The sequence below is a fragment of the Myotis nattereri genome (assembly GCF_964212035.1).
Source record: "Myotis nattereri genome assembly, chromosome: 13".
Lineage (NCBI taxonomy): Eukaryota > Metazoa > Chordata > Mammalia > Chiroptera > Vespertilionidae > Myotis > Myotis nattereri.
The window spans coordinates 15,229,800-15,252,740 of NC_138088.1; the positions used below are offsets into that span (position 1 = coordinate 15,229,800).

The following is a 22,941-nucleotide window of genomic DNA, read 5'->3' on the forward strand; positions in this document are numbered from 1 at the left end:
CATTCTGAATACATGGAAGCACGCCCTCCATGCTCCAAGAGTACCTGTGCGGTGAGACACAAATCCCTCGAGAAGACCATGACCTAGGCAGCTTACCTTGGGCTTCACCACCTTCATGAACGCCCCTCTGACCAAAGCTTCCTCTCGTTCTTCTCTGGTTACTTTCCTGGCATCCAAGAACTTTAAATTGGGCAGCTTGTGAAGAACAAAGCATCTGGAAGAGAACAGGCAGAGACAGCTCAGGAGGGTGTGTGACCACCTCAAAGTTCCATGCAATGTGTCTGGTATTTGGCAATTTAGGTCCGTTGATGTCCTCACCTAAACTACAAGCTTCTTGAAGGCAGGAACAAACTTTTTTGCTCACCCTCAGGCCATCTTGCAAAGTAGCATCAGAATTAACGCAATAAAATACACATTCATTTCTCTTGCACAGATATTTCTTGAGCACCTACTATGTGCCAGGCCCTAGATATGGTCCCTGCATTTAGAGGGGTTTTCCGTGTCGTCGGCATGGCAGACTCACACAAAGAAATTAGAAACAGCATAGCTAAGCACCAAGATTGAAGTTATGCAGTAGTTTTGGAAGCACAGAGAAAGGGGCCTAATAATTAAAAACTAATAGCTGAAGGAGGATAAGTAGGCTTCAAAGAAACAAACCGTAAAGCAACCCCAAGCATTAGCTTCTCAGTGCAAATGTGACTTGGGGTAAGTAGGGTACCTCCCTTTTCAGGGGAGCCCTGGGTTCCCAGGACAGGCCCCACTCTGACATCACATGTGACCTCCAATGCTTGTCTAGGGGAAAGATAGCTGATCACTCAAACACCAGAGACAACAACTTAGAGATCTCTAGCGATAACCTCTATGTTAGTCATTTAAAGTCAAAATACTCTCAAATTCTTTGGAGGTATACTTTTCATCCCCAGAACTCTATACCCCAACATCTCATGTCCTGGAAATTTGACTATCTACTTCCTGCTTCCTCTCTGGCCTCAATCTATTACCTTTTTTTTCTATTTCTCTCCGAGCCTCTCCCTCCCCTCTCCAAATGTCCTTAACCTTATCCCAAACCAGAAATTTCCACAAGGAGCCCAGGTGACCTTTCTCTCCTCCAGCAGAACTCCCGCTGGCCTCAGTCAATGTCAGAGAGAATTCCGTCTTCTGCTGGTACAGAAAAGTCTGGATGACAACAGATTTTTTCAAGTAAAGACACGTACAGATGGAAACAATATGTCAGGAGTGATGCTCGAAGGAGGAAAGGCAACCACTAAGTGTAGGGTGGGAAAAGATGAATATTCAGGTGAAGAAAACATCAGCATTACAAACCCAGCCAGTGTTTAATGATGGAGTGAAAGATGTCTTCACAGGGCTGCCAGGAACCACGGTGACAACAGACAGCACGTTGTCATTTCACCCCACTTTGGATCCCAGCCCTCAAATCAGAGGGTGGGGGGGGGGGAGAGGGAGAGAGAGAGAGAGAGAGAGAGAGAGAGAGAGAGAGAGAGAGAGATGGCTTTTAAGCTAGTTAAAATGGCAGATGACAAAGAGCTGCTGTTTTCAGAGCACTCTTCTGATACAATCAAAGAAACAGCCATGAAACAGGCTTCCTGTCACCCTGATATAGGGCTGACTTAACTCCCACCTGACAGCCGGCCTGGGGTGTCCAGGTGGTTCCTGCTTAGAAAGATTTGAGGAACACTAGGAAAGCCTGCCCCAAATACTGGGTCTGAGACTGAGCCCAGGGTCCAAACTTTCTCCCTTAGAGATGTCATCTTTTACTTACTTACTCATACACTGATTCACCCACCAAATAATGAGTAGGCAGCTACCACCTGTACTAGGTGCTGAGCCTAGGTGATGCACAAATGAGACAAGGTCCCTGCTCTCAAGGGGCTTCTATCCTAATATAGCGATTCACAAGCTTGTTGAAAGATAGACGGAGCCCCACCCCTAGAGTTTCTGATTCACTACGTCTGGAGAGGGGCCTGGAATTTACATTTCTCATAAATTCCCAGGTGAGGCTGAGGCTGCTGTCCTGCTGAGAACCACCGTCCAAGTGACAAATCACAGCATGAAAAATAACAGTTCTGGGATGATGAGGTTGGTAAGGGAGCGGAGAGTCTCCTTCCCAATTCTGTGAGGGGTCTGCCCTGCCCCGTACCTGCGGCAGACAGAACGCGGACAGTGGCCACATCCACCAGAAATTCCTGCCCGTTGGTGGTTTGGCCCAGGTTCCAAACATTACTGCCAAGTGATAAGTCAGTGGGCTTTCTGCCTGCCTGTCCCATCCCAGTCTCGGGAGATCTATTTCCCTTTGTTCTAGGTCATGTCAGGATGTCAAAAGCTGCAGCTTCAATCCTGAGTATTATACAAGCTTGCCATAAAAATACAAGAGAGGCCTCCCGAAGCCACGGAATGAAGGCTTTTACAATATCAATTCCACCCTTGTAAATTTAATCCTGGGTTATTTGTTGCACCAAAATCTCTTTATCGTGATGTATGACTTAGTTACTGAGGTTATCACAGCCGTATCCTAAAGTTGCATAGTACATAAAACATTTCAGTTAACAACGCGGGAAGGTTAACTCCCCGATAACCTGCAATCACAAGGGCCAGTCCACATGACGTGGCTCTGTCAGCTTCCGCGAGCTATTGATGCTTCAATCAGTTTGTTTTGAAGGTAAAGTACAACAAAAGGGCAGTAAACTTATTCGGACTGTCAACAGGGGCTATTGGGAACGGGGCTTGCAGGTAAGTAATTCTGGGTGTTTTAAGGCTATTATCAAACAGCAATGCTTGAAGGAAGAGACAGCTACTAATAACACAGAAGGCAGCCATCATAAACCACTTTATGGCAGAAACCCCCATCTATAAATCCCGCGACACCCGGAGACAGCTCCAGATTTATAAAACTGCTTGTTAAGCCAGGACACTGCTTAATGAAAAGAGATCCATCTAAATTCTGAGTCTCCCATCCCAAGCTCCAGAGGGCAACTCCAATTTCCCTGACCTTTCCAAGGTGACTGGGCGACATCCCAGGGCCGGGGGAAGGGAGTCAGGCACACTTGGCTATGACATGGAAGGTGAGGTCACGGCGAGCAGATCAGGGATCTTGGAAAGGATGGTGTTTAAAGACCCATGTGTTTCTGTCTGCAGACAGATTGTCTAAATGTGAGACCCACCCAGAGTTCTCAGGTTCTCTCTCTTTCCATACAGAATGCCCCATTTTCTTAAAGGACTCCTCTAAGGAGACTCCCCAAACTGGGAGGGGGACAAAAGGAACAGCAGAAAGGCTTCTTTGCTTGTTTTTCTCTGTCCAAATGCCAAAGTTTTGGTGCTTTCCATACAGACTTCAAAGCAAGAGGAGGATGCTCTTCCCTCCTGCTCAGAACTGCTACCCACAACACCACGCAACCACAGATCTGCACGGCCTGCTCCTGGGCTGGCTGTGTGTTCCTTTCTCTGAGGAGTCTCTACTCAAGACACACCAAGTTTCTAGATTCTGAGGGACCTGGGTGGGGGAATCACTGGAGTTTTTTCCTACTTCCTTCCATTTATGGCATTCTATGCTTCTTCCCACTAGTTCTTGCTGCCTACTTGCTCCCGTGTATAGGTGGCGGAGAGATGGTGCAACCTTCTGCTGCCCTCCTGGGGCCCCTGAAGACAGTAATGGGTGACCCATGTACTGTTTTCAACCTTCCACAGGCTTAAAAGAATAGAGTGAACATGCCAACAAAATATTAAGCGTCTTTGCTCTTGACTGGATTGCACCAACCCTGTTTGGTAATCCTGGTTACCTGATGCTGATTCAAAACACGGATCAACTGCTACATGTGTCTGACTAATTTTTAAATGTTAGTGATGGCTTAATTGCAGTTTATTTAAGAGCCAAGCTTTTTATTATTTTTTTTTTAGGAGGCAAAGCTTTAAAGTACAGGAAAGAAAATTTTAAAAAAGAGGGGAGATCTTCGTAACAAAAAGCTTGGGGACTAACAGGCCAAAGGAAAAGGCCAGACTCTGGGATTATCTTGCTGTGCAATCTTGGTTCAGTCTCTACCACCTTCTTGAGCCTCAGTTTCCCCATCTGAGCAATGAAGGGAATAGGCTAAATGATGCCTAAGCCTCTTTTAACCTTTATTTTGCTTGACTTCTATGAGTCTCAAAGTTAATTTACAATAAATACATCCATATTCTCCATTCTTATTACTTCAATTTCCTTATATAACTGCCTCCTCACACCTCCAGGTAAAAGAGGACGGTTAGAAAAAGTCAATAAAGAACCAAATGTAATGAACAAACACTATGTGGAATAATTCTAGATGCTCAGAGAGATGACAATGATCTCACTCTAATGAGCCGAGGTGAGCTCACCTACAGCATTAATGAATGCCTGACAACTGGCAAAGGCCAGCTGATTCGGGCAGTATGTTTGAAGTCGCCGGGCAAACAATACACCCACAGGACACACCACGGCCCTCTACAGAGGGTAACCAGCAATTATTCTGTGGGCTTCTGTCACTTTGATCTCTGGGTCGTGACCTCTGCTTTCTTGTGATCTTCAAAGCCCAGACTGTAGATTAGCTGGAGCATGCTAGCTGGGCTATGTAAGCCACAAGTTTTACAGCTCCTACTCAGCGGGGAAATGGTGGTAGCCCAGGACGGCCCACAGACTGCAAAGGGTCCCTCCCTCCTGCCCTTTGGCGGAGTGCTGAAGACACTGGGCAGGCCCCTGGGCTGCTCCCTTGGAGAGAACAAAGAGAGGGTGTCACGTTTAAAATAATTTAATGTTGTAAGGAACACAGGGGGACCTACTGGGGAGGAACAAGGCAGGAGAGGCTGACCAGACTGCAGTGACAGAAGAGAATGAATGACAAAGGCTTTAAATGACAGAAGTAGAGCTGAGACCATGAGCCCACCTCCCTTATTTGACATCTGAAGTTAGCGCTTGTGTACTGTTGAATTCCAGGCTACTTTCTTTCCTGCAGTAAGAAGAAAGAAAGGAATTATAAAGGAAGACAAGACGTAGAACATGCTGGGCACCCAGGTTTCCATCCTGGATCCACTTTTTGACCAGTGTTGAAGTCCACAGGAGGCCCTAAGTGGTTTCTTAGTATGATGGTGGTCTCCCAAGCCAAGCTCTGCCTCACCCACCCTCTTCCTGCTCAAACCCCGAAGGCTGCTGGTTATCACATTCACCTCCATTCAACATTCATCCCAAAATAGCACAGTGTGTACACAGCAAAGCATGGGCAGGTTTAGGCTCCTGTAATAACATGGCCATGGACAGTTCTCAGCCATGATCTATGATGAATGGCAAAGAGAAACTCCAGGCATGGTTTTGCTCCTGCCCCAGCAGGACCAGGGCACTGATCAACAACTTGGTAATATGTTCATGCTCCCATTCAGATTTAATGAGCCCATTTTACTGTGGGGATGTGTGCCAAGAAAATCTAACCTGGTGCACAGGGCGTAAATGAGGAAGGAAAGGGGGTGGTGAGGGACAGGGGAGAAAAGAATCTGCAGACACCAAAGCATCTATGAAGCCATTTCCAACAGCTCTGTGACTCTAGTCACTTCCCATTTCTGGTCCAGTGGTTGGCCACAACGTGACCTAAAACCTAGCAGACCTCTCAGAAATCAGCGTCTCCCATGGAAATGAAACAACGGACATACCTGTTTTGATGTATGGCGGGGTGACATATTATAAATATTACATCACATACCCACAGAGGATGCCAATCAATAAGACATTCTTTTAGACAGCACTAAATGAGCCATGGGTTCTTGCTTCTGAATACACTCCTTTAAGGCTCCTACTATTGCTTAAATGATTAATAGAAGACATATTGTCAGAAAACGTACTTAAAGTGAAAAACAGTAAACCGTAGAAATATCATTCATTTTTAAGCAATTTTCTAGTGAAAATGTCACATAAATTTACATAGAGGCCTTAGGATTAGGCTCCAGTAAGTGCTAGAAGGCAGGCAGACATCATGCTTTGTGAATGAAAGGCCAGGAAGATAGTTTACCAAGAGAATATAAAAAAGGTGGCTACATTGCTTGGTAGAAACCCAAACGCCACAGGAACTCTGGGTTCAAAAGACTTATTGTGAAGCCCTAAAACTTCTCAGGGTTAACTAAAGCACAGATTCCAGGGTGAACAAAGCGGGGCTGTTATGGACCACAGAGCAGAACTGGGTCATATACACATTCATCTCATCCAAATGCAAGTGTGAGAATGCTTGTCAAATGAGAGCTAAAACAAACAAACAAACAAACAAAAACAGAGGAATGACAAATTTAGAATTACTGCAGCGTGGGCCTACTCTTCCATGCAACAGTCAGAGGCCATGCAGTTAATGTGGGCCTGGACGGGCACACGTGTTCCCACCACTGCTCCTGGTTTCTGTTTCTCTCAGAGTATGAGCACCTTGCCATCCTTGTAGGTGACTTCTGAATTTTCTCAGATAAATTTGACTGGATGTGATTTCCACTGTGTGCGGCCTCTAAAACTCCGCTCCCCTTGGCAACTTTGCCATGTGTGCAACTAACAAACAGCTTTCCCAGCCCCACCCTTCCACACCCTCTAGGGACCAGACATGGAGTGGGGAGGACAGGCTTGGAGGGTGCTCATCCTAGCCATGACATGGATCACGCCTCTAGAATCAAGCCCACCCTAAGGAATCAGGCCCCGACAACCACCACTTGGATTGAGTCTGAAGGATAATCTCTTGCTTATTAACTGCACTTGTTGAGATCCAAATGGAACTTTTTCCAAATATGCAGCGGGCCATCTGAGGAGCCAAAGGGCCCTGCATCTGTTGATTGATGCTCAGCTTATGAGAGGAAGAGTAATTTCAATCTAGCTCCAGAAAAATTACCAAGCCCCTATTCCATGGTCTGCTTTAGGTATTAATGTCTACTTTAGGTATTACTGAGGCTTCAAGGGTCAAGAAGATGCAGTCTTTACCTACTGGAATCCATTCTCTGAATGGTGAAATATATGAGGTAGTGAGAGAAATACAGAAGATAAAATGCAGAATGAAACATGAGCTAGGAAAGGAAGAGCTGTACCTGCTTGGGAGCAGAGTATCTCAGAATGCTATAGCCCACAGGAATTTTAAATACCACTCAGTTCAACAGTTCTTCACGGAGCATCAGGATCACCTAGTGACTATTTTGTTGCTTTTGCCACTAAATTAATCAAAATGCCTTGGACGATTCAGAAGAATCACCTTGGTTAAGGGATCCTGATCTAGACTGGCCTCTCCATTTTAAAAGTCCCACTGGCAAACTGGACTCCATATCAGATCATCTTATTTGACCCCTTACACCTTGGGTCTTAGTATTTTTGCCAATGTGACCAGTCACAATGGCAAAAAAAAAATAGTATTAGCTTTTCTTGTTCTTTTATAACCTCATAAAACCCTCTTTCCATTTGAGACTGAATAAAATAAGGTGGGATTAGAAACTGTTCTCACTCTACTTTTCTCATTCTAGAAAAGAAAAATTGCCTAGTTTGAAGCACCTGAATATGAATGAACACTAATAAATGAATGAACATGTGTGTGTGAATGTGTGTGCACATACACACATGTGTACATACACATATATAAAGTTTATTTGGCTATTTTTAAAAAATTAAACACAGAAAGAAAGAAACAGAAAAACGACTGAGAATTTCCCAAATAAGGCTTGGTTTACTAAAAATGTTGATTGACAGAACTTTCTTGAACTTGCTCAACCTTTCTAAGACATATACTAGTAAATAAGTTGCCACAAGAAGATAAAATATGTTTTGAGCCACCCCTTCATGCTTGAAATCCGGCTGTTAAATGCTTCAGAGTTGATAAGAGTGTCAAAGAAGCAAATTAAGTTCTAAGTGACTATGCAACTTCAAGGGTTGATTTAGAAATGTGTAACTATTCACCTGCTGGACATTAAACATATTTCTCCTAGCAGAACTCACATTCGAATTGACAGTATCATATCTCAAATGAAAATCTTCATGATGGAGAAAGATTTAGTACATTTTTTAAAAGTAGCTTTATTCTAAGATAGTTTAAAAGCGAGCAGCTAAGACTGCTACAAAATTAATCAAGTAAGCTAGAAAATGAAGTAAAAGGTATAAAATTCTTGCCAATGAAGAAATGTAACTATAATCCTACTGTAGCTTTACTGTGTGTGTGTGTGTGCGTGTGTGTGTGTGTGTTTTAAACATATTACATTCAACAGCCTTCAGTATTTCTTACAGTTTTGCTTATACAAATGAATGCCCCCAGCTATGTTCCTTCATGGGTCACCACTGATTTTTATATGAGTCTTAATAGAACAAATTTCTCTTAGATTATTATCCTCTTTCCTCAATTTTTCCACATTTATTTTCCAGTAGCCTTATAGGTTTTATATTTCCATCCTTCCTCCCTCTTTCCTTCCCACATTGATTCGAGTGGGGTTTTAATGAGAGCATATATCATAATGGAGAGACCTGCAACACATCAGAGATGATCACTAAAAGTATTTACCAAACAATAGTCAAGAATGAGAGCATACAGAATTCAAAATGAAGAAGGAAAACAAAACGAGTTTATGAAATCAGTACGATGGAGAAGGCTCCCTAACAGAGATGAGTTTGGATTGGTGTTTCAAAGCAGATGGTTTAGAAGCAGAAACAATAAAGAAAAGCATTTCTACTTGGAACCCATCAAAGCACATGGTCAGTGGGCACTTGGGCATAGTTCTAAGGAACAAAGTTATGGGCCTTGTGGGACGTCCTCTTGGGATTTTATATAAGCTCCCTAAACTTCAGTGGGAAGTGCTTTTTCTCCAAAAAGCGACTCTAAAGCAGACCTCGGGAAGACCTGACAAGACAGAGCATAGGTCAGCAAAATAGAGGCAAATCTGGCCTGCTGTCTGTTGTGTGTTTTTTTTAATGGAATTTTGTTAGAACATAGCCATGCCCGCTCATTTACAAATGTCTACTTTGCACGATAACAGCCAAGTTGAATAGTTGCAACAGATACCATATGACCTTTATCCCGTTATAAAAACGTTTGCCAACCCCTGACCTAGACCACTCAACAGCATTCCATGCTTCTTGGCTCCTCTGACTTCAACAAAAGGAGACAATGGCTATAGGTTACGCAAAGGTAAAAGTTTAATATTATCATGTGGAATCCACTGATATTTACCAAACATCTGCTACGCACACAATAGTACATTATCCCCCCAAAAGATGCTTGTTCCTTCTTTCACCATGCTCAAACCCCTAGGTGCTCACCTGTATCTCTTATAGTCTTCTTCGTCCTTTTCCAGGCTGACCAGTTCGTTGGGACACGCCACATTACCCAGCAGGCTGAGGTATTCCAGAGCTGGTGTCACTTCTGCCAGGTGATCAAGCAGATGCTCCAAGTCAGTGATGTGACAAACGTTAAGGATCTTGGTCCAGGAAGACAAAAGGTTTAACCAGGAGACTAGACCATGGCTTACAGGGAAAGACTGGCCACTGTGAGTCCAGACTGCTCCCAGGATATGGCATGCGTGAGGGTTGAAATCAGCTTAGCTGTGGGTTTCTGGAACAGTTAGCATTTCACTCCTACTGTTGGATACATGAACCAGCTTTTCTCTGGACAGGTAAGGCTGAGTTCAGATCACTTGAGAGAAAATTAATGCACTTAATTGTTTTACCACACTTTACTCTATAGTTCTGTGTTTTGTTTTGTTTTTAAGTTGAAATGATGAAGGGTATACTCCATGTAGTAAAATATTTTACAATATGCAAATCCATAAAACTTAATTTTTTTCTAGTAGTGAAAGCAAGGCATTATTTTCAAAGACCTCATTAAAAAATATTAATTCTCCTATAATGGGTAATGTATCAATAAAACATACAGGAATGACATAAACACAAACAGGGATTGGCCATCCTATTATGATCTGAGAGTTTGTGGCAGAGCCAATCATTGCTCGGTGGCCTCATTGGTGGGGGGAAAAATCATAGTATTTGGGGGAAAGGAGAACAAAGCTAGGAGGAGAAGATAAGCTGAGAAAAGTAGAACAACTTTAGTCAAGCCAGGCAGGTCAGAATCCATTTCCTGAGACCCTTTGTGAATCTACTGTTCTATGAAGGGGGAAAAAATAAAAAAGACCAAGGAGGGACATGGTGGTAAAATTATTCCATGATCCATCCCCTCAGTGGGCTCCACTGTCCAGTCACATCAAACTCTGAGGACACCACAAACCATATAAGAAAAGAATCACAGATGCAGGATATCACATGGATTGGGAAGGGCTAGTTCACACACATATCAACTCATCAATTGAGCTGATGAGCTGGGCCCTAAGCAAGATGGTGATTTGACAGGCCAGGATAGAAGCCATGAATACCAAGAGCCCATGGACAAGAGGAATTATCCAATATCAGGAGATAAACTAGGGGAAGCCTTTACTACTATGGACAGAAAAGTCTAACCAAAACCTAGTTCCCTCTTAGGGGCAAACTGATAGTCTGTGGTGGAGCCGAGCATTGCTCAGTGGCGTCACTGGTGGAGAAAAAAAATCACGGTATTTGGGGAAAAGGAGAACATTAAATCTTCATCTATTTTTTTATCTACTGTATGAAGGTGGTAATGTGAAGGAATAGAACTCAAAACTGGCAAGATTTTCAAGTTGAGAAAACACTGGGCAACTAAGTTGGATTGAGATCCCAGTCATTTCTCAACATTTAGTGACTACGGATGGGAACCCTAGCAGGCCACCATCCAGGGAGGCCCAGTTTAATCTGAGTAAATCTTCACAAATACATTTCCCACAGAACTAATAAAGCTTGTATGGGAGGGCTCTTTGCTTGCACAGGGCTCTGAAACAAGCCCTAGTAATAGTGCCGCATGGTCACGTATTTTGTGAAATTCGCGATTGGTTAAGATCACTGCTTTTCTTCACTAGGATGTCATCCACTACATGTCACTTCGAGTTGGGTGACATTGGAGTGCCTGTGGAAATTCTGGGAACCTGGCTGAGAGGAACTTGGGAAGAAGTGGCATTTAATTAGGATTCAGTGAGATATATTTGTGTGGTTTGCATCATGTCTGTGTCTGGTTATTACAACAGTATCAGTAGGAACAGCTTGCAGTAATATTCATGCTGACACAACATATAGGGACCAACATAAAACTGATGATACAATGATTAATGAATTTATCAGGTCAAAGAACATTTAAGATTAAGTTATTGAGTGTATACACATACACAAATAACTTGAAATGTCCTAAAATATAACAGCTCATATATGAAGAACATGTATGAGAGTTTTTTCAATATTTAAAAATTCTAAATATTTTGCCAATAATTTAGTGGTGAAATTACCAATAAGGAGGGATGAATCTGAAAGAAACCTCCCTAAATTATTAAAAATACAACTTAATTTTCAATTAGATGGAATTATCTTTCTATTTTCTCTCTATAAAATATTAGAAAATTATATAACAAAGTTATAAGGGAATTTGCAGGAACAAAGTTTTTATACAGACATGTGTAGTACAAAAAGATTCACTTTTCTAAATATTTTAGTGTGTGGTATTTTTCAACTTAAATTTTATTTTCTTTTGATATATTTCCTATTCTAAGTAACACTCATCTTTATACCTAATTTTGCATTCACACTTATGTAGTTTTTTCCTTTAAGAGGGCTTCCTCAAATTCTGTAAGTTTTACTCTCCACAAAATCTGGGTCAGCCAATGAACAGGTGGCCGTGGAGAAGTTGATTCATTCGAATCTGGATCATTTGTTGGGCAAAGCACCTAGAGCAGTGGTTCTCAGCCTTCTGGCCCTTTAAATACAGTTCCTCATGTTGTGACCCAACCATAAAATTATTTTCGTTGCTACTTCATAACTGTAATGTTGCTACTGTTATGAATCGTAATGTAAATATCGGATATGCAGGATGGTCTTAGGCGACTCCTGTGAAAGGGTCATTCGACCGCCAAAGGGGTCTCGACCCACAGCTGATCTAGAGGCTTCAAGAAGTTTTAGCCATCTTGTGCCCACAAATCTAAGGAATTATGGATTTCCTAAGCCTTTGAGCCTGCTCCATTTAGGATACTGTGTGTGGCAGAAGCTGCTACATCTTACTAAGCCTTTCAATTACCCACTAACTGATCAGTTGGGGTTAGCCAGGTGGTCTCCCCCAAATCCACACCAGGCAGGAATCTCCAGCACCTACTTCAGGACTCTGTGGACCAGAACTTCATCATTACATTGCGATCACCACTGGAGGGGGAGACAGGAGGAGGAGATTTAATGGGTTCCTCGGTCTCCTGGGCCAGCAAGGACGAGCACAGCCTTGACTTGCCTGATTGCAGGCTCTGAGAGAGAATGTGTCACATTCCTGTTTGTAAAATTGCATAGAAAATTAACCAGAGTCAATGAGAGGAGGGAACTGGGGTCTGGGGCTAATCAAGACCACCACAGTGGGGACTCTCAGCAATTCTCCTAAGGCTTTGGGTTTTTTTGGGTGGGTTTTTTTTTGTTTGGTTTTTTTTTTCCCCATTTTTAAAAATGTGACACTATCTGGCACAGTTTCATTTCTCTCCAGCTGGATTCTTAGCACACACCTGGTTCCCCTCATCGAGCCTTCTCTAGAGTACTTGCTGCTTCGATTTTTTTCAATGTTGTCTACAGAAAGTTGCCACTGCAGAGCCCAGCTGTCGTGGCCGGGCTTGCCAAGGGAGATTTTCTGCTGGGGCCCAAGATCAAAGCAACATCTTGCCTGGAAAGTTTGGAGCATGAGGGAGGAGGGGTGCCTCCGGGGTCAGGGCCAGTTGCACAGGTCTGAAGCTGTTTCCCAGGTGAGAGAATGGGGACATACCTTCCCTCTGTGCTTGGCTGCAAAGGGCAGCATCCATAACCACTGGGAGGATTTCAACCAGAGCTCATCCGAGTACAGGATTTTTGAGTGCTAACTAAACAGTGTATATGGCATAGTACCTCATTTTGATTTGCACATACATCAGAAATATTACCACATTCACATAACAATGAAGGAAACTGGGGTCAAAGGTCACACTGTCAGTAAATGGCACAGTTTATAGTTAAACCTAGAACTGAAGAAATGGCATTTCTAGGGACACGTCATTGTCCCTAGACAATGACTTGTCATTTTCTAACACAAAAGGGAAATTTTAAATACTGAAAAATGAAAATTCTTAGTCCTGCTTTCTAATTCAGCACATCCTAGTTGTATTACGCATCTTCCTTGGCGTTATAGTTCATGCTGTCTCTACATACATGTGCTGAAGCACACAGGGAGACAGAAAATGAAGAAATGAACTGTGATTTAAAATGAAGTCACTTATCACCCATAAAGAAAAAGTGGGTGAAAGGTTAAATATTCATATTTTTCTGCATCTCAGTAGTTCTCTTATTTGGGGCTGAGTATTCAGACATGATATGGCCAACTGCCCATCCCTACAGGGGAACAGCCAGGGACAGTGTGTACATGCTCGAGAGAGAAAGAGAGAGAGAGAGAGAGAGAGAGAGAGAGAGAGAGAGAGAGATATGAAGCGGTAACCTGGGAAGACCAGGCTTTAGGGATGCCAGGACAGGGCTCCAAAGCTGATGGCTGAATGGAACCCTCAGGGACAAGGACTAGGAGAACAAACATGTGAGGTTGAGCAGGAGGTACGCAGCCACGAAGTGGAGCAGTGGTGAACTGGGAAGAAATCTGCCAGATGCTGGGTCTGGGGTCGGGAATTCCTTTTATAAGCTCCCACTGCAGCTGGGAGCAGGGCCTTGTAGAGCCAGGCACAGGCAGCTGACTCTTCCGGCACCTTAGTTCCTCTTCTTGCGCAGTGACTGCCCCTCACCTTGGGTCTCAGAGTCTGGGCTGAGAATTAACACACCTGTGTTCTAGACTGAGCCCCACCACAGACAATCTATGTGATTTCAAAAAGGTCATACTCTCCCAGTTTTTTCATAAAAATGAGAATTATCCCTAGTGGTACCCGACTCACAGAATGATGTAAGGGCAATATTAAATTATAGTATAGAAGTCAAAGAAGCACTCTAAATCTATACTCTGATGTTGGTTACACTGTGACCCAAAAGACTTTAGATAAGTTCACATAATTCTCTAGGATCATAATAAAAGTTGTAATACTAACCCTTACATAGAATTCAGTGTTACTGTAAGTTGGTATTTGTGAGATTCTTCCATAGCCATTACAACAACCTATGGGGAGGGCACTATTATTGTCCCCATCTTAAGCCAAAGCATAGAGATGTTAAGTAACTTGTCCAAGTCATGCAGTAAGTGGTAGACCTGGGTACAAGCCCAGGAAGTCTGGCTTCAGAGCCTGTTGTTCTTAAGTACTATTTGGCAGTGCCACTTGGTAAAAGATTAAAAAAAACCATAACCCAAGTTCCCAGGGTCCAGTAACACACTCATTGTATAAACAGATTTAATTGTGAGTAAAACCCAAATGGAAAACTCTAGACTTACAAAGCAGATAAAATGAGCTGTGGTGGGGATCCATAACCATTCTATATATGCCAAAAAGCAGAAAATTAAAAATAAAACCAACAGCACAGAAAAACTTGAGGTAGAACCCCATTTGACAGTAAGCTTCCTAATATGTTTAAAATAAGATTCAATTTATAAGAAAGAGTGAATATTCAGAAGGTCAATAGTTCCTTGAGTTCCTTGATTCTAGGTCTCTATTGGAAATATGAAGTAAAAACGTAAGGAGACAGGATATCAAGGTCTGTGTGTTAGATTAATGAAGTGAGCTATGCCTCTGTGTATTCACACCTGGCATAGTCCCCTCTCACAGTGGTTCTACATTTGGTATGTGACTTGCTTTGGCCATAGGACAGCAACACCCATGATACGAGCTGGGATTTAAAAGTGTTTGTACATTGGAACTTTGCTCTTGGAACACCCATCTGATGTGGAGAGGCCCATGCTAGTTTGTGGGTGACATGTAGTTCAGCCCATTGCCAGCACCAGTTCCAGTTCCAGGCCTTTGAACAAGGCCATCTCAGACCATCCAGCCCCTGCTGAGTTTCCAGATAACTGTGGCTGGCTGCCTGGGTGGCCCAAAGCAAGACTAGCAGAACTCTCATCCAAGCCGTGCCCAAGTAGCTGACCCCATAGTCTTGTAAACCAATGAAATGTTTGGTTTTTAAAGCGACTCACTGCTGGGGATTATTATGCAGCAAAGCTAAGTGATAGAGCCCAAGTCTAAGACATTTCACAGAGTAGGAATAGCAATATGGAATTGTGTAATGGTTGGAGAGCCTGAGGTACTGTTACAAGTAGGTACGAAAGTCAGACAGCCAAAAAGGTAGAGTCAAAATTGTTAGGTTAAGAGGATGACATATATCATTACTGGTGCTTTTACCTGCTTTTCATTCTATGAATTTTGGGTCAAGTATAAAGGGAAAGTAAGCCAATTCTCATGATCATACTGACAGCCTGGAGGAGAAAGAAGAGCCATGTTGCATCCTGAGAGGGCCAACCATAATCTCCTGTATCTACTGATTACAAAGCACATACAACAACACAGCGACAGGAGTGATCAGCTTGGCACCTACACCTTGCCTTCTGCCTCGGTCCCTCCCAGGCCATACCATTACTTCCTGGGCATTATTGCTATAGATTGGAGAAGATGAGGCATGGGGCAGAGAAAGAACTCAACCAGAGACAAAGAAAATCTGAATTATAGAGCCAAGAGGCCCGCTAGTCTCTGGTAACTGCAGATCTGAGAATAAAACCATGATCCAATTCAACTTATTCCTATAAAAATGATTAGCAGAGGCTCTTGGAGGATGACTTGTCCAAGGCCACATAGCTAAGCATGATCAAGCTGACTCACGAACACACGTTCATGAACTCTAACACTCAACAGTGATGCGGGACACAGGATACGAGCACTATGGCTCAAGAAAGGAATCGTATCATCCAATCTAGTCTAATATTCCTTCCGTTCTTGATCAATTTGAGAATATTGTCCCACTGATCACCTTACACAGCCAAGGAAGCCTTAAGATACACTGACTATAACACTTTTTCAAACAGTGACTAGGAAACTTTGTTGACTGGAGGATGGGAAATGGAAAAATCCATCAACATTTCATATGATGAAGACTGATATTTACCTATAGGCAGTCTCATTCTCCTTCTATTAAAGTGCTAATTAATAATGACCAGAAGTAGTATATTTTACAGAATAAGGAAAATATAAACTTATGACTTGAAGTATAAACAGTGGGTAATAAATGTTGACATATGCATATAGATTAAACTTCACATGCATATCTGGTTTTATATCATACTCTAGGGAAAATGCCCTGATTCCTTTTCTATTTCTAACTTGCTTTTCACCTGTGATCGTGAACTAGTGATTAAACCACTCCAGGTCTTGAATGTGCCATCAATGAAACAAGATGATTGGACTTCAAGTCTGAAGCAATACACTAGAATGGAAAGAAGTCTGGATATAGCCACAGTTGAGATTGAATTTGGGACCTAGCATCTTATTAAATGTCTGGCTGTGGGTCTATACTTTGCCTCTTTCCCCATCTGGACAAAGGAGTAACTATACCCTACTTACAAGGTTGGATAAGAATGAAAAACACAGTGTGAGGCAAAAGTAGGTGTACAGCTGTTTGAATGGAAAATAATAGAATAAACTGTGTTTCACATACTCACAACTATAAATCTACGTTTGTCCCACCCTGTAATATATCTAAAGCTACTCGGCACAGAGCTGCCTGATCCACAGGAATGCCCCCTAAAGAACAGCTGATGATGATGATTCATTCACTTATCTAACCAACAGTTACTGACCCTCAACTCTGTGCCAGGAGTTACAATAGATGCGCATCCAGGAGTTAACAACACTGACACCACACTCTGCCTCGTTGGGCTGGCATCATGATGGCACAGACCCACAGTCTAACATTGGAGCCATGTGCCTTCCGCTGCAGAAAGGTCCTGACTCCATTCTCAGCTCACGGTGGACTCCAGAGCCCTCAGTCCCTGAGTCTCCTCTGAGGCTGGCTAGGTCCTCGCAGTCTTAAGAAGAGGCCATATACCAGCCGGGCTCTCCCAGGCCTTTCTCATCACCCTGCTGTGATGAACACCATAAAAGACAGGATAGGCCTGGGCTTCACACTTATCCTGCACCTTGGCCCCTCCCCCTGTCGCCTTCACCACAACTGTTGCCCAAGAGAGCCTTCCGGCATCCACTGCGAAGGCCAAGTTTGCTCAGCAGCATTACCCCCGACTTCCCACCAGAGGTCGCCCTCCCACACAAGCCCAAGCAAACAGAACCGGGATTCGCCTTCTTGGCAGCAGTGACATTATTTTCTTTCTCTATTTTTATCTATTAAAAAGATTTCTTCACAGCCATAACTTAGATCTCTGCACTAAAATGGAGCAACAGGAAGATATAATGGTGCATTTCATTTATGAATGACCTATAATAAATTACTCTGAAGTGTCCCGAGTGCCAGGAGACAGAACGCTTTGTCTGCCCATGGACTGTATTTCACATGCTTTAATTTAGCTGACACATAAAACTCATTTGACATTTTGCAGGTATTTGTGTGGGGCCGGGGAGGAGAGCTGGCGAGCCGGAGGGGACCACTGCGGGGCAGGGCAGGGAGCGGGGGCAGCGGGCAGAGCCAAGGATATCTGGTTCTTGTTGAGGGTTAAGGTATGGAGCCTGGGTAACCCTGGCAACACGAGGTCGTTCCCCAGCAGATTGTTGTCCAAGACGAGCTCCTCCAGGCTCCCGAAGGCGCTCAGTCCTTCCAGTGACCTGCAATGACAAAGGCAACAGGAAAAATGATCCTGCACTAAATCAGGGAGGCCATTATGAGCCGAAATAAATATTTTAACCTTCCCTTTCAGGACTGGGAATAGTTTGGGCTTGGTGCCTGTCAGCAAAGTGAATGACAAGAATTAGTAGCGGGAGCCGGGCGGGGGCGGCGGGGGAGAAGGGGCCGCTGGCACTCACCGCATCCTTCACGCGTTGCCAACATGAAGGATGAGGGTCACTTAGTGAGTAGCCAGGATCCAAAACAAAGGGCTTCAGACGCGGCCTGCAGGATAAATTTGTCAATGTCTTGTGCCTGCAGGCACCCAGCCTAGGCTGACCCTAACCTCCATTCCCAAGATAAATAACTCTGTCACAGTTCACCTTCATTCCCTGGACACAAATTTAAGTTGTCATCCATCATTCCTGCCCAGAAATATCAGACCCGCTTACAATAATAAATATAACTTCAAGTATCATTTCTTAGCGGTTCTCCTCGGCACAGTGGTAGGAAACAGCGAGGAAGCCATCCTTTCTCTCCGCTCACCGCCTGTGACTTTTTCCTCCTCTGCTTTTTTCCTTCACTAATCACTTAATTTGCTTCTGCCCAGTGTCCCTGTGGCTGTCCCAGGGGCAGGGCACCGAAGGAGCAATAATCCCTCCAGTGAGAGGGGCTGCTTCTGCTTCTTTCTTTGATTTCTTTTCCTCTTTCTTTTTGTTTGGGGGGCAGGAGTAGGGAAGGGGTTGGGAGGATTTCTGTTTCAGTGCTCCTGGCTTGAAGTTACCATTTTAATGTATGGAAAGTGGATTTCTTACTTTATTTCTGAAAGAAGTGTCGAGCCCAGCAAGGTAGATATCGAGGCAGTACATAAACAGGCATCTAAAAGAATTAAGTACCTGGCTCGGGGCGGGGGGGGGGGGGGGGGGCATCAGAAAAGGAAAAACAGCCTTGTTTTACACTTAGCTGAAAGGTTCTCTGGAGGTGGGTTCCAGAGTGTTGGGGGCGGCGGTGGTGAGGGGTTGTTGCCCGCCTGTGCGAGCCCTGGCGCTCACAGGCGTTAATTAAAGAAGCCACCGGGCAGGTGAGGGACTTACACAGACACACATGCTCCCAGCTGGGTCACCCGCCAGACCCGAGAGCCGAGCTGAGCTTGCATGGCTGACAGCTGAGCTGCAACGTCAACCGGAGGGAGGACGCACATGGGATCTCCTGGTGATTCTGTAAAACGTGACGAATCAGGGGGATGCTGTCTGCACTGTTTATTCATCTCCTGGTGGCACGCACATTACAGACCCGCCTGCTGGTGTGAGCAATGCCTGTACCTCTGGCGCAGGTGCGAACTTCAGCTCAAGGGCCATCTCCAGCCATCCACATCTCCCCGCGGATTTCCGCCCTAAGGACTCCCGCCCTGAGGACTCCAAAACAGCCAGTGCTTGGGAGGTGTAACATGCATTGCAAAGAGGTAATTAAATCCCCAGAATTCACTGGGCCCAGAGCTCCACCAGCAGATCCCATCTCTGCCTGACCCTCTGGGCGGTCCCACCCAGGACCCAGCACCCAGACCACGTGTCCTCCTGCAGCCAAACACTACCTGCTCCAAGCAGGAGGGAGGGCAAGACCAAACACATTTTGGGTCAAGGGTCAGTGGGGTCATCCTGCCTCATTTCTTCCTCCTCCTTTCTCATGGACCTCACGTTTCAGGGAGAAAACCCGACTCGCACGCCTGCAGTCAGGACGGGCTGGAATGGTACGCCAACTCCCTATTTCCTCGCAGTGTGGGCCTGGGCACGTCAATAGCCCACCTGAACGCCTTGCTCTATGTTGATTCCAGCTCATAGCATCTCATGGACAGTAAGTGAAAGAAGATTAACAAGTTACGTTTCTTTCTTTTTCTCTTCCTCCTTTCATTCACTGGTTTTTCTGGAAGCCCTGACTTGTGGCGGGAGGCGGTTGAGGATGCAGATGGTGGGCAGACCAACCAATGCACAAAGGCGTGCAGTAGGTCCTGCCTCTGCAGGGGCACGCCACGCTTCCCGAAGTCCCTTGCTCCGTGGGGTTAATGAGTGATGATCCCCAAGCGCTTTTCAGAGCGAGGCTGTTTACCAGGAGGGAAGCTGAGGCCGCCTCCCTCCCTCCTGTGGGGGCGCCTTATGGAGGGCTAATAAGTCCTTTGTGCGCAACATCGGTTGGGCTCTGGTCAGAGGCAGCATCCAAATACACATTGTTCCCCAGTTATGTTATGCAAATATAATGCTCATATCATGAGAATCCACAAACAGTTGGCAACTGGCAAGCAGAAGAAAGCTCCCTTCCAAAACCTCCCTTCAGGGGAGGCATAAAACAAAATGACATCGCATGACAAGGGACAAAGCCGGGAACACTAGAGGGAGTGCCCACAGAGACCGCCTTCTCTCCGGGTGGCTCGGGGCAGAGCTCAAGACCAGCTTCGGAGTGAGGCTTCAGTGAGGAGTTTGGAGGCTCGGGCTCAAGTCCCCCATCACCTGTCTGGTTTTGAGATTCCCTTTGCCACTTAATGTTATTAGCCGCTCAGTTAAAGGGAACCATGATGCAGATTAATAAACCCAGGTCTTCCTGCCATTGTGTGTTGTGATTTAATCAGCTGAATTCGGAGCTGAGGGATTGGGGACAGGAGGCAGAGAGCGTGGTGAAGGGTAACCCTGAAGGGGACAGGCTTCCGGGGTTCAGCTAGCCTGTGGAGGCCACTAAACCAACACTTGGAAGATGGTTTCATGTTTTACATTTTGAAAATTTTACTTTTGTTGTTGTTTTCCAGAAAGGAGACATTATTTGCATCCATTATTGAGCTGATACCCCTGTACACAAGACGCCTGCAAACAGATATGTGCCCTTCCGTCAAACGGCAAGGCTACAGGGCTTCAAGGAGCCACAGATCTATGCTGCTTCATGGGACAGTGACAGTAGCTACAAGGAATAGATGGCGGCACTGTAATTTCTCTGCTCTAACCCTCTGCGTGGACAGCAAAGTGTACCCCAGACCCTGGTGGAAGGGGTGGCTGTCACTCCAGGGTTACTCACCAGCTTAGTTGGCAGTGGCTGCTGATGTCTGGGGGGGGGGGAGGCGGGGAGCTGGGAAGGAGAGGCAGATCTGCCTGCCCTAGCAAGGGGCAGGAGGGGGAGGGCAAGGCTTTAGCTGCTACCTGGGCACAGCCAGCTCGAGAGAGAGCTTCCCAGCCCAGTCAGGAGACGCTGAGGGCATAGGGAGTGTGCGGTCTGGTTTGGGTGGCAGGTGGTTTGCTCGAGAAATCTAATCAGATGCCCAGAAGCGCCTTGCAGGCTGTGCGCCTCCCGCTCCCCCAGCAGGAAAGCTGCCCATTGTCTCACCCACAGGTGCCACCTCAGCGACCCATGTGCAGGGCCCTGGCTGGGCTCCCCCAGGAGCCGCCGCGGCTGCCGGAGGGTCCCAGAGCCTCTTCCAAAGTCATATCGAGATGACAAAACATCACAACGCATTCAGCTCCAGCAGATTCAAACAGAGAGAACTTTTAAGTTTCCACTGTAATTAACCCTATCCTCGTTAAGATAATTATGATCAAGCTTCCTGTCACAGTTAATATCCAGCATCATTGCCTGTGGCTCACACTCTGCCCTCATTAGCTTATGAAAACAGTGGCACTAAACAGGCCGCTGCCACCCTTTCCCAGGGAGGCCAGTGGCTGTGAGGGGCCTTGGGCGGGGCAGCAGGTCCCACAGAAGGGCCACCCCTTGAACTGCAATCCCTTCTGCTCCTGTGTGGGCACACACTCAGCAGCCCTCATCCTTTTCCCAAAAGTTAGTCACAGGTCAGAAGGGGGAGGGAGAGCCAGCAGAGCAGGGCTGGTCAATTTGGGGCAGGGGAGCTGCTGATATGGAGCTATTAGCCCTTCCTGCCCCTTACCTGGCAAAAACCCAGCCAGGAAAATCCCCAGAGGGCACCTCCAGAACCCCTGGCTCAAGATCTGCCAACCTTATCCTGGGGTACAGACTGTGGTAAGAATTAGGCCCGTCTGTCCTTAGCTCCCAGCCTGGACCAGGAATGACACTTCTTCCTGGCATGAGCTGGGCAGGGAAAAGGAGACAGTTAACCAGACCCTAAGATAGACAAGTGTCCGCATAGCTGGCCTCACATCCAGAACCAAGGGTTAGGACACTCTCAAACCAGCTAAGAAAATAACATCTCCATTAAGATCTTTATCTGCTTCCTCCACTGCATCCACCTGAGCATCCATAGATGTGTTTTTAACGGAGGAAATGGGGAGGCCATGGAAATGGTGGAGGAACTAACCCCTGTCTGATGCCTAGTCCTCAGCCTCACCACGGGCTTTCTGGGTGATTTCTGTCTGCCCAGCTCCCAAGAAAAAGGGGTCTCAATGTAACCTCCATGAGACCCAGAAAGTCTTCAAACGCACAGTGAGGGCTCAGTACCTCTGCCAACGACTACTCCTCGGCCACAAGCCTGTCAGTTGCTGAGAGCAAAGCTGCCAATGGAATCCCCAGGGCAGGACACAGCACAGGCCTCGGGTGACTGGCCAGGGGCGGCCAGGGCAATCTTTAAATTCACATTATTTCAGAGGCCTCCCTTCCTGTACCCTGGGGCCAAGTGTTTGAGAACAGGTGGGGGGACATTCAGTGAGCCTGCACCCGCACACCAGTACTGGCTATTAAACTGGTTAAATATACCTGCTGACCAGTTGGTAAAGAATTGCAGCTCTGAGTACCCAGAGCGGCCCTCTCTGTTAACCTGGCCACTGCCTAGAGCCCCCAGACCTTCTCACCATTCAGCAACTAAGTGGTTAATGTCGCCCTCACATTATGGGGCTCCAGGAGCCTGCTCTAGCCAGGATCTTTCAAACTGATTAGTGCAATGGTTAAATAATTTAAACATCGCCCTTGAGAGAAAAAAATAGCAACTTGCACCCCTCCTACTCCCTCCAACACGCCAAGTACTGTGCCTGGCATACAGCAGGTCCTGGGGAAATGTTCCCCAACTGACTTCTATGAGAGGCCATGACCACGGCTACAGGACAAGACAGGCCACACAGAACCATACATGTGGGATGCAGAGGGGAGCAAAGAGCAGAGCTGTGATGCAGCTGCTCATGTTC

At 45.5% G+C, this 22,941-nt stretch overlaps 1 protein-coding gene across 1 annotated transcript in view; it reads right to left on the reverse strand.

Moving 5' to 3' along the window:
• LRMDA (leucine rich melanocyte differentiation associated) overlaps positions 1 to 22,941 on the reverse strand; it is a 1,011,348-nt gene that overhangs the window by 435,537 nt on the left and 552,870 nt on the right. The window contains exons 3-5 of the mRNA XM_081105319.1: positions 17,694 to 17,820; positions 9,278 to 9,417; positions 97 to 214 (exon numbers count right to left, since the gene is read on the reverse strand). Coding sequence (XP_080961445.1) covers positions 97 to 214; positions 9,278 to 9,417; positions 17,694 to 17,820 — 385 coding nt within the window. The remainder of the gene's footprint in view (positions 1 to 96; positions 215 to 9,277; positions 9,418 to 17,693; positions 17,821 to 22,941) is intronic.